Consider the following 12,164-nt stretch of genomic DNA (forward strand, 5'->3'; position numbering starts at 1 on the left):
AGTACAGTTTCCATATTATCTTTGAAAGTCTTTTAGTCATACATTGTTAGTGAGTGAAAAATGTAAAAATAATGACTTTAGAACCATTCCTTTAACAGTTTAATAAACAATTTGAGAGAATTCTATGATTGTTTAAATATTAGCTTTAATCATGTGAACACAAATGAAAGCAACTACATTTTGGAAGTAGTTGCTTCTTTCAGCATCTTAAATTTGATTTAAAATAATTTAATGTAAGTTAAACCTTGTTAATAGAAGAACAAAATCTCTTTCTTAAATTTACAGAATACATAGCTTAAATGCTGAAAAAGCAGAAGCTTTTACGATTAAGTGAATTAAAAAAATTAGTAAGTTAATTTCCTGTAAGAACTGAAACAAACAGAATAAGAGAAAGTATTACCAATCAATATTCACGATGAAAATAAATCAGACCACACAGAACTTCCACTAACATAAAAAGACTCTATACAGTCACACATTTGTGAAGATAGAGCCCAATGTCATAAGATATAAAGTCTTTCAAGGACAAACAGGCAAGGAAAAAAAAAGGATTAAATATCTCACACTGAGATATTCTGAATCAACGAGTAATGTTCCATGCATTCAAAAGAAAGACTCAAATATGAAATCGTTAATTGTTCCATTATCATGAGAAGTAATTTTAAAAAATTGCATAAAGGTATATAGTAGTAATATAAAGTACTTAAATCCTTAAGGAGATATCAGAACTGCCTGAACAAAATGCAGTGTTCAGTAATGGCTTTTACATATTTGGTCTCCAAACATGACTGTACATGCTCATTTTTAATATAAATGAAATCCCATTGACTTCAGTGGACTGCTGTTACGTACCAGGTTGTGAACCATCAACCCTCATTCCCATATCGACTAAAAAATGACTGACAACTATTACTAAAGGATAAGAGAGAAATAACACAATGAATATAATAAATACAAGCAATAAATATATTCAGTAAAAAAAAAATATTTAGATGATAAGCAACTAAAGCCATTTGAGATTTTTTTTTTTTTTTACTGCAACTGGTATTTATTAGTGGAAGTTCTGTAGTAATTTTTTTTTTTTTTTTTTTTTAAATAAAGATTCTTACAGAGGGGAAGAAGCCAGAGAAACTACTGAAAGGGTCCTGCTTGCTGATGGGTCGAACCAACAAGGTACGTCTGTTCAGCTTGTCAGTACAGGAAAGGAACACACCTCCGTATTGCCCCAGAGACCAAGAATCTTCCCCAAGGCTTGAGGTAATGCACAAGGCATGGAAGAGGAGAAAACAAAAAGCAAAGAAAAATAATAATTGCTATAAGCAAAAAAAAAAGTTACATTAAACTTGAACGATTCTATGTAACTGCAAGATAAAGCCTATGCCATACCTTTTCCTAAAAAGCTGAAATTCAATCAAATCAAGCATAAAAATGGTAAGAAAAAAAAAGCGCTTTGTAAAATTTTATGTGAAAGGACAACCTACAGCAAGAGGTCAAGACACATGAGAATAAAAGTACAGTAAAATCCTGCATACAGAAAAGGGACTTCCCCTGGATTTTCAGCAGACAGTTTTATTGGAATGAGGAAAAGAATGATTACAAGAACTAGGAAACTGCGAGTGAAAAGCTGTACTCATATATGTTACAAAGTCATAGTATTATTTAGAAAAAAATGAGCTATCAAGTATTAAAATGTGCTTTTTACTACAGTTCTTGTAATCATTCTTTTTAACATATGTAAGAATAAAGAAAAATATGTTATTTAAGAAGAGTGATTCAGGTAATCGCCTTAGTTTACTAAAGAAGTCTCACCAAAAGCTTTTCTCTGCATTGTAGAAATACTCCTTCAAAATTTCCTGACTGCCAGTCTCCCCCTGGCCTGGAAGACAGAACGTTCACCTTATCTATTCTCTGCTTTTGTTTTTAGTCCACAGAGATTTAAAGACAGAGAAAGGTACTCTGAAGAGAATACGAAATATAAATAAGAACAATAAAAATTTTTTCAAATTAAAAATTTTTTTCTTTTTTTTTAAAGCCTCAATGTAACTTTAGCAAACAAGAACACCCTGAAGTTGAAAACATTTCTAATGGAACGTTAGGGTCCTGGGAATTAAGTACTTTCTCTCAAGCTTTCCACAGAATCTGTGGACAAAGCAACTTGTTAAGAGCAATAGCTACTAGGATTCCAAAGCATTTAAAGCATCATGACTTGATTTTAAAAGATTTTTTTTTTTAAATAAGGCACAAATTTTGATTATAAAATATTAAAATATGTACAAACAATAACTGCATTTTTAACTTCGGCATGAGAACAGGAATTCAATTTTTTTTTTTTAGACTGATCAGAAAAAAAGTCTCAGAAATGGTGGTAATTTCGCGAAATCAATACTAACTCTGCTTACTCTTGTACATAGAAAACAATAAGTGTCCAATAAGACCTTGCAGACATTGGCTCCTAAGTCAAAATGATGTGTGCTTCTAAATATTTTAGTCATTTTCAATGCCAAAAAAAGTTCTGAAGCTTTTAACTATTTTTTTCCTTTCAGGGAGTAACACAACAACTATTTTCTCTTAATATCTGTCTCCAATAACGGAGTCTGTTGGTCTGTAATGGCAAACACCAATCCAGTTGATCAAAGACTACATAGGCTCGCTCTTATTTTGTCAAGACTAGTGTGTTCATGGCCGCTACAAGCTAGAAGGTGGCACATGCAATTGCTCTACAGAACCGTGCATCCGGGTGCCAAATGAATGCAGTCACATTGCTGCAGCATACTAGCTGCATTTTTTTGAAGCTTCTTTTTAATATCTAAAGAGTATGGTACCATAAATCATTAAATATTGGCACTTGCTATCACAACATGAGGCAATACTTAAGGAATTTACCATTCAAACGTTCAGCTAAAATGAATGATTTTTGTCTAATGGACCAACAGAGCAGCAAGTGTGAAAAAATGCTCTCCCAATTTATAATGTTTTTTTTTTGGAATCAGATATAATTCTGAAAAAATGCCGCCTTCTTTCAGCCTGAAATTAAAGCAGAATAATTCCCATGGCAGTGGGGTTGGAACTACATGATCTTTAAGGTCCCTTCCAACCCAAACCATTCCATGATTCCAATTACCTGTTTCTGTAATGATCAATATTGAAGCTTTCTATTTTACATTTGATTTTGGTATAGACATCTTGCACATCCACTGAGGCACTGAGATCTTCTAATTCACTGACAACACAAACTTCTACAAGAGTTGAAGAAAATAAAAGTTATTAGTTATGAATCTGAAACTTGCAAATTTTTAAGCAAGAAGCGTATCTGAGACACTACATTTTGTAAATAGGATGATGCTACTTCTACTCAGAGTTTTTTCATAAAGCACTTTTTGATTCAAGCGTTATACAGACAGGAACCAGAAAAAAAATCCTAGAATCCAAACTTTTTTATACAGATATGTAGAGAGGTTCTAGTTCAGTTGTTCATAGTATAATTCCTGAAAAAAAGGTAAAAAAGTAGTTACCAATATATTCACTCTAACAATACATGACATTTCTTTCTCTCATGTAATTATTTTTTTTTAAATCAAAGGTTCAAGTACATCTCCCTGAAAATTAGTTTTAATCATTAGTCCCCTTATTTTTTCACATTTCTATGAGTAACATCAATTGCAAAGCTGCAGTGTTTGCTAACAAAAAAAAAATATTTGAAGTCCTGCAGTACATTTATTGAATCTGAGTTCCTTTCAAACAATTCCTGTCCGGATGACAATCCAACTTTAATCTCAAAGAAAAAAAGCGAAGCTGGGTACCACACATATTTATCTTTTCAACACGGAAGTTGCACTCCCTATTAAACTTTCTATGACTTTTAGAATTATACTATGATGATTATGTTAAATTTAAATTTGAAATTATCAATACAAAACTACATGTCTACACATGGACATACACAAGACATACTACTAAATCATATCAAAATGAAAAATTATGGCTTCTAAGGCAATACATGCAGCACTCTATTAAATAAAATTATCAACTTATTTCAAATTTAATATAATAATCTTTCGACACAGAGGGGACGTTTATGCCAAAGAACAACACTGAATGCTGATGACATGCACCAACCTAATGAAACCTTGTCACTCTAATTTAAAATATAGATCCACCCCATTATTTCTGCATTACAGTGTTTAATATTGTCAATAAATGCCCTGAGTAGCTAATACCATGCTGTAAAATAATGTATGGAATTTAAAATAGTAGGTGAGGGGGAAAAATGCTAAATACCTGTGCCATTATTTCTAGGATCAGGAGCAAACAATTTTACAGTAATTTTTGGCAACATCCACTGCATCCATAGGCTGACACGTCCACTTGAGACTCCGATATTACTTGTTGTTTGTTCCAATGTAATTGAGTCTGAGAAGGGAGAATCATCACCACCCTGAAGAGAATCACCCTATGAAACAGATGTAATAGCTGAGAAAAAAACCACATTGCTTTTCACCACTCCTCTTTTTTCTTCTGTCTAGACTGATGCAGATGCCCAAACTATATACATGTAAGTACAGACCCACTGATAACATATTTGAATTAAACCATTTAACAACAGGAAAAAAAAAGAAACAAAATATATTCCCCTTTTCTTCGGTAGAGATAACAGATTTGGCAAAGATTATATGGTAAAATTGTCAGGTTCCATGACCTAGTTCCACTTGGCACAGTAAGCTTTCATTAACTCTACACTAATGAAATACTTTCATCAATGAAAAAACATAGGCTGATATGAATATTCTGAGATGCAATAGGAAAGGGGATAAGCAGGCTTGCGTATATCTGAAAGGCAAAGGAAGAACGAGTCGTTGGAGGTGTCAAATGAAGAGCCACCTAGTATGGCCATAACACTTCTATACTACATACACTCTGGCTTTGGGGTTGTTTTTTTTTTCCCCTCCTTCTATGTATTTCTCTGTAACTGCTTGAGTAAAACGATTTCACAAAACAATAGCTTTTTCTAAGAATTGGAAAGATTTTAGTTGCCAATTTTAAAATATTTTCATTATTTAAAAAAAGTGATCGTCACTTGCAATATTCTAAAATATATGATCTGTTGACAAATGAGCTTCTATGGCATCAATAATCTCCGTTCATTCTCTAAAACATTAAGGGCTCAACAAAAAAGACACAAAGGTTAGTGTTTTTAGGAAGAGAACATGACAAAGGAAAGCTATTCTGAAAATCCTGTTACAAGGGCTTATCAGAGCCCTGCGGGCATGTTCTGATAATTCTTGATAGCACAACTGAAATATTTACCAGCCGTAGTAACCATCCTGCTCCTTTGCTGGAACATACTGCCTCCCAATAGGAAAAGAAAGATGCAAACATACAATTGCTCATCAGCCTATAGTGTTTACAGCCTTTAAACTGAATGCAATAGACACAGAAGTCACTAATGTCAACCAGAAGACACTAAAATTCACCAGTATCTTCACTTGCAGCTACACTAAGTGTTGCAAGTTGTCTTCATTATTCAAGCACAAAAGGAAAGGACCGAGATGTTTCTAAGATTTACAGACCAACAGTCTTAACTTTCAATGAAGGTTTTGTGAGTGAATTCATTTTAACCTGTCAGGCAAGAAGTGATGATGCACTCACTTCAGCTTCAGATGTCCCAGAAAAACTTACTTTCAGTAGCAAAATTTAAAATCTGACAGTACTTGACTCATTCTTCAGTCCAAGACTGGAGAATGTGAGTATGGAAATTCTGTTAGCAATCTATTTTCTGGGTGGGTAGAATTTATCCCAAACCAAATGACATAACTCATATGGAAGCATTTACATTGATAAATCACATTTTCAATCAACTGAGGCCTACAGTTTAATTCTAGGATTTCTACCATGTATACATGTTCGCTTATCACTCACCTAACTGTAACAGAAGACAAGAAGGTAGGTCAAAATCCTACAGAAGTTTTGCACGCAATCCGTTATGACTTTGGGCTATCTGATATATACCAAATGGAGCAGCTGACATTGTGCTTTTAGAATTTATTGCATAATGAAGAATATGATTACCTTTACCACTTTCTTTTTCAGAGAAACACTAAAACACAGCTTCTGCTTCATGCTTGCAGCTCTATGTCACTCAAATTAACATTTACTGATTTTTTTTTTTTGTCCCAGTGAAGCTCTTAGAGGACACAGACAGAAACAGCAAAGTTACTTTATCTGTGTGCAGTAACCTTTACCCTTGAAAAACTCAGTGATACCTACTACAGTTAGCAAGAAACCATCTATGTTGTCAATAGCTGACATAGAGAACTTACCGCTCCAGATATTCATTCATGTGAGGAAGGGAGAGCTTGTCCAACTAAGGTATGTTACTGGAAAATAAAACCTAAACACGAGACTATAATACCTGGACCAGTTCAACAGATATATTACGAAGTGTTGAAATGAAAATTAAGATTCAATTCACCTTCAATTATCTATGGTGATGGTATCTTGCATTAATCAAAATGCATGAAAGAAAACAGGTCTATTTCTATTTATTTTTATATTTCTTATGTAAGGCATTATTGCTTACACCTCTGAACAGACTACCTGTAGAGCACCTATTGAATAACTGTTAGACTCCAGAGGTGCAAAACATTAGCTGCTATTAGTATGAGGTTTCTTAGTAGAGTATATGTATATTTCAGTCTTCTCATCTCACTTTTGAAACAAATGAAAGGGAAAAAAGAATCAGGTCCCAGCTCAATTAAGGCAAACCTTCAGGCTAAGTACTGATGGAGGGAGATGCTAAATAGCACTGTAATCCTCATTCCATGGTTAAGTTACACAATTCAGAGAGAAAAGAAAAGGAGATTTACTCTCATAAGTTCAGTTCGAAGAAAAATCAGTCTGATATAGCTGGAGAAGGACCAGAAGGGTATGAGCAAGATTAATCAGAAAAAGAGAAAGAACCCTTGTCTGTTTTACGCGCGTATTTATTTGCATGTGTGGTGGAAAGAGCAGGGGGTTGTAATAATGGGAGCTAAGGAAATAAATTTGTGAAAAAATATTCTGAATGTACTTACAGCAGACAGGTTACAGAAACAAGGTAAGAATGGGCAAGTGCATTGGCAAGAGAGCTGGTAACAGAGCACAGAAGAGAACAAGCAGACAACCAACGTTGAAGGAGATTCATCTGGTTCCATTCAAACAGACCTCCCAGAGGGAAACTTCCCTATACCATTTTATCCACCCATTTTTATAATACCTTCTCTCTTTTAAAATCCTTTCTTCCCTGAAAGATTCGTAATTGTCACCAAGTGGACAATTGGACCTACTCCTTTGGACCTACTCAAGGCTACTTGACTTTATTTTTTTTTAAAATTCAGCCACACACTACGCCTTCTCTCCCTTCCTGCCTCCTTCCCCATCCTTTCCCTGTTGAGCATTTCTTCTCCATTGTGTTCTCATTGAGCAAACTTCCCTACATAAAACCACCTGAAATTCCTCTCCAAGACATGGACTTAACATGACTCTCTTCCTTTTATAATTTGTTTACTCTTCCTTCTTCCATTTTTTTCTTATGCTGTCTGCAAATTTAGATTATTAAACATAGCATGGCCTCCCTCCTGCTGCGTATCTAATATTTAATGTCTACCACAGTAAGACACCCAATTGGAGAAACCTCAAATACCTCACTTCACAAAGAAAGATGCATCCAACTTCAAAGCAAGTGTGGCACAGTGGATATAGGGCACCCAACAAGATGAAAAAATAAAGGGGTGGTAGAATCTGTTAAATAACATGTTTAGTGAAGAGATTAACTCTTTTCTGTCAAACTGTGACTCATATTTCCTATTTGCTTCCCCAGCAACCTTCCTGCCTCTTGCTGGACCTTTTTCTCCAGAGACCCCTATCTCTGAGCACTATTTACTAACCATGCCTTTGCAAGACATTTCCTACTGTCTTCGCAAAGAACTCTGCTCTCTCCAGTGCCACTTAATTGTCTTACAAGGCAGCACTGACAGCAACATGGAAGTACATACCTTTTCAGCACTGTAAGCAAAACTCAGTTTTGTTTCTTCAAGGAAGAAACTGTCCTAGGAATGCAAAAGTATGGGGAAGGAATGAAAACTGGGAAACAGTCTCGGAGAGTGCCAGGCCTGGAAGTCCCCCAGCACCTGAAATCATGTAGGTAGAACAGCCACTTCTCCAGTACTAACCAATGTTAGTCCTTAGTGCTTCTCCTGAAATGGCAAGCTCCACTGATAGGACAGTGGCATAAACCAGGAGGCAACAACCCCCCAGCCATATTGCCATCCTCTGATGATCCCTGTCCACCCTCTTAAAATACTAGCCTGCCTCCCCACGAACTATCCTCTCCAACTCTTCCTACTTGTAAAGCCATAAAAAGCGGGAGCAAAAAATGTATCCTTCCAGAGCTAGAAAGAACACAATACTTTGAGAATCCTGTTTCCCTTCTTAATGAGTCTTTATTTGCAAAGTCCTCATTCTGACTTCAGAGAAGCCTCATCCTATTCATGGCTTGCAATTTCATGCCATCAGCATGGCATTGGTTATGGACCTTTAAATTTCTGCCAATTCCTTTCTTCTTCTTGTTTCTTTCATATAACTCATCCACATGGTTCTTTGACACTCTGCTCTCCAGTAACTTCCCACACCTTCATAATTTGCCTTTGAATGATACCCCTAAGAGATGATGCTCCTCTGTGGGAGTTTTGTTGTGTCTGGGATGACTGTTCTCATCAAACTTCACATGTTCTAGAGATGCTGGAGTCAACGGTACTTTGGAATGGGGGGGATCCCTTGAGCAGGGCAGCTCTGAAGGAAGGAGCCAGCCAAAGACCATTTCCCTTAGCTGAGATCCTCAGACGGATTTTACAGGGTATCAAGAAATGGAAGCCAATTAAAGGTTAAGGAAAGACAGAAACAATACTCATTTAAACCTCATAATATGTTTATTTACAGTTCAAGTCAAAGTTCAAGCCAATGTTGATATTCTGTGGACCAATTTGCTGCTCTCTCTTCTTTTCATTCTATAAAAATAATATTCTCTTTTTTTTTTTTCTTTTTTTTTTTTTTAGAGCTGGAACATTTTTTAAGTTCTTTTTGTACTGTAGGCACACTTAATTTGCCAAACTGTAACTTACAAACCATGATGGAGGGGGTGGGAATGAGAGACCATCTCCTCCCCGCCCTCCATACACAACCTCACTCTCCCACTGAACATGTTCCAAAATGCTTCCTGTATGAAAATCAACTTTGTTCTAAAATTCTGGCAGGTCTCTATATTTCTGATAGTTAAAATAAGAAGAAAACAATAGCAGATTAAACTTAAAGGGGTACAGTTAACAGCAAATACATACTGCCACCATGGCAAGTTTTGAATTTTATAATTGGATTCTTTTATTTTCATAATTTAATGTGTTCAGATGTTTCATGCATTTTGTTGTTTTGTTGGGTTTTTTTTCCAGACAACTGTTTTTGTTTAGTGGTTTGAGCATATAGACAACTTTGTTCTGTAGAAAACTGAGGCTATCATTTTCCCACACTTTTCTTTAACCTTGTTTTTCTGAAGATATTAGATAATGTACTTCGCCTCTCAGAGAATCAGCCAGTTGACAATTTTGGCACAAGGTTACTTACAATAGTATTTCTGAGATTCTTGAAGAACTGCACTTATCTACCATAACCCCAGACATATATAAAAAGCAAATCAACCCAGGAATGTGCAATTAAATTTAAAAGCAGGAAACCCTGAATTTTAGGAAATTTGGCCCCTACCAACTTCCAAGCCTATTATATTTATGAAGTTTACAAAAAAACAGATTTACAGGTACAGGCCCAGATGTATCATTCAAAACTGCTTCTTCCTTTTCTACATACATAATGGAATAGGCCATATATCTGATATGCTATAACCAAAAAATACACAGGTGAGGAAAAGAGGCCAAGGTGCTCACAGTTTCCATTACTATCCCTGGAGCTAAGCTTTTGCTGGCATCATTCCAATGTTGTTTGTGCTTATGCTTGTCTTATTTGCAGATGTTTCTCACACTTTAATTTCAGTAGGCTGTGAGGTGGCTTTATTAAATGCTACTCAAATTGTGTAGCGCACAATTGCATAGCTGTAGAACAAAACTTTATTTAGTCAATACACAAGTAAGGCCTACACATGCATATATTTCTGAAGTGAACTTGAAAAAGGAAACCAGTCCTTGAATTTCTAGGAGTCAAATGGAGGTTGATGAGACCTTATCAGAAATAAAGGAATTGTGAACCTCTGAACACAGCCAGAGGGAGAGTAAGCTGGGGGTCAGATACCTGGACCTGCAGTTGCCAGGGTTTTGGAACTTGTTCTACCACGGGGCCTGTAAATCCTAACCAGGGCCTCAACTCGCTTGTGCTCAGCTTAGCGCTGCAATCCTGTACTCGGGTTACCACGTTCCCACCCAGTGTTCCAGGTCACTTGTGCGTACTATGGCTTGGACTAGCTAGCTTGACAGTATAGCTAAAACTGAGTTAAGCTGAGGCTTTCGGGGATAACCTCTCCTGTTTGCAGCTGTGCCAGCTGCAGAGCTTTATCAACAGACATCCCCAGCTGCTCAGCACCACGCCCCTGTCAGAGGTGACTGGGTTACAGCTCCACTCATCCCCCACTTCAGCAGTTCAAAGTGAACATGCTACCTGAATTTTTTTTCTGCCATTCATACATAAGTAAACAGTTGAATTGGCCCATTCTCTTTCTCCATGGCAGAAGCACTGCAGATGCTCCTGTGAAGGCAGACGTTGCCATATGACTACCCTTTGGGGAGTGAAAAATGAAGAGACTGCATCTCTTCTTAGCCTTCTGTTAATGGTACTGTAACCAGAACCATTGGGCAGAGTCACAGGGGCTGAAAAACTGATAGTCTTCAGTAGCTGACATGTTGGTGTTGTGGTTTTTTTTCCCCAATAAGCTCAAATTCTTAGAAATTTTTTGCAGTGAGAAACTGGAGTGAAAAGAGAGTCTGTGCTCTTGTTTCTCATGAAGTTTCAATTTTCATTTTGGATTTTCAGCACCCAGCGTGGTATTGTTAAATGTTTATGCACTAATTTTCTGCTCTGTTTCCAGATCTACAGAAAAATCAAGCCAGAGTCAGAAACCCTGAACTATTTTCCCACAACTTCGCATGCCAAGTCCTAAAATATACAATTTAATTCTTTCACCAATTGTTGCAAATTGACCAATATACTGAGTTTATTTTCTTAGCAGAATTTATCTTTGTTCATCAGGAAGATCCAAACATATGAGGCCTTCATCCTTGGCCTGCCTAAAGCTCAGGGATGATCACAGTTTGGCCACACTATTGCTATGCCTTATCAAAATAACTTCTGCGTTCTTGCTCAATCACTGAGTTTCCCCAAGGACTAAACACTTCTACCACTGTTTGTACTTAAGTAAACAGTAACAAGTGGCCTGTTGTATCCTGTACTACCTTTGCTTTTGCTGTTCCAAAGCAGGGATGGTAAAAATGATTAACTGTTTCCAGCCCTCCAGTACTTAAGCCTCTCACTCATGTTTCCCTCTCTTACTACCACCCAGACTAAAATTCAGTAAGCTAGGTAGCTTTATCCACATCAGTCTGTGGTGCTCACTATCAACTTGTCAGCATGAAAAGAATTACACACAGCTCAAAATATAAATCATCCACAGATCACATAAACAAATTACTTCTTTTGCTATTTAATATAAACAGTTGTGAGAGTTTGCTTTCTTCCGACTCATTTATAGCAAGTCCATTGCAGCAGAAAGAAGCTTTGAAAATAATCATTTGTCTCCCACAGAACGAAATAACACATTAACTGTAAAATCTCTAAACTTAAAAAAAACATACCTATCACAGCAAAGTATTTTTGTTCGACAAACTTCAGGATTTCAAGATTTAAAAATACAGGAACATATAAACAAAATACAGACTCTGATAAAACACGAACTTCTGGAAAATGTCCTTAAGTCAAAACTGTAGAAATAAATATTATTGTTTAATTACTCTATATAATTCATTGCTGCTGATCAGCAATAATGAACATAAAATATATAGCTACAAGGTGAATTTGTGGCTGATGCAATTGATTTTTATATATTACCACCTCCATTTCTTTCATTAAAAACATTA

At 36.1% G+C, this 12,164-nt stretch overlaps 1 protein-coding gene across 8 annotated transcripts in view; it reads right to left on the minus strand.

Annotated features, from left to right (window-relative positions):
* The window catches only part of VPS13B (vacuolar protein sorting 13 homolog B), a 480,344-nt gene that overhangs the window by 200,390 nt on the left and 267,790 nt on the right, over positions 1–12,164 (minus strand). For 5 of the 8 annotated variants that reach the window (XM_054189533.1, XM_054189532.1, XM_054189536.1 and 2 more), the window contains exons 26-28: positions 4,279–4,450; positions 3,122–3,236; positions 1,110–1,251 (exon numbers count right to left, since the gene is read on the minus strand). In XM_054189533.1, coding sequence (XP_054045508.1) covers positions 1,110–1,251; positions 3,122–3,236; positions 4,279–4,450 — 429 coding nt within the window. Of the gene's footprint in view, positions 1–1,109; positions 1,252–1,809; positions 1,877–3,121; positions 3,237–3,315; positions 3,486–4,278; positions 4,451–12,164 lie in introns of those variants that run through there. The other 3 variants (XR_008464637.1, XM_054189535.1, XM_054189539.1) reach the window with 3 other exon arrangements.

This window comes from Rissa tridactyla, chromosome 2 (genome assembly GCF_028500815.1).
Source record: "Rissa tridactyla isolate bRisTri1 chromosome 2, bRisTri1.patW.cur.20221130, whole genome shotgun sequence".
Lineage (NCBI taxonomy): Eukaryota > Metazoa > Chordata > Aves > Charadriiformes > Laridae > Rissa > Rissa tridactyla.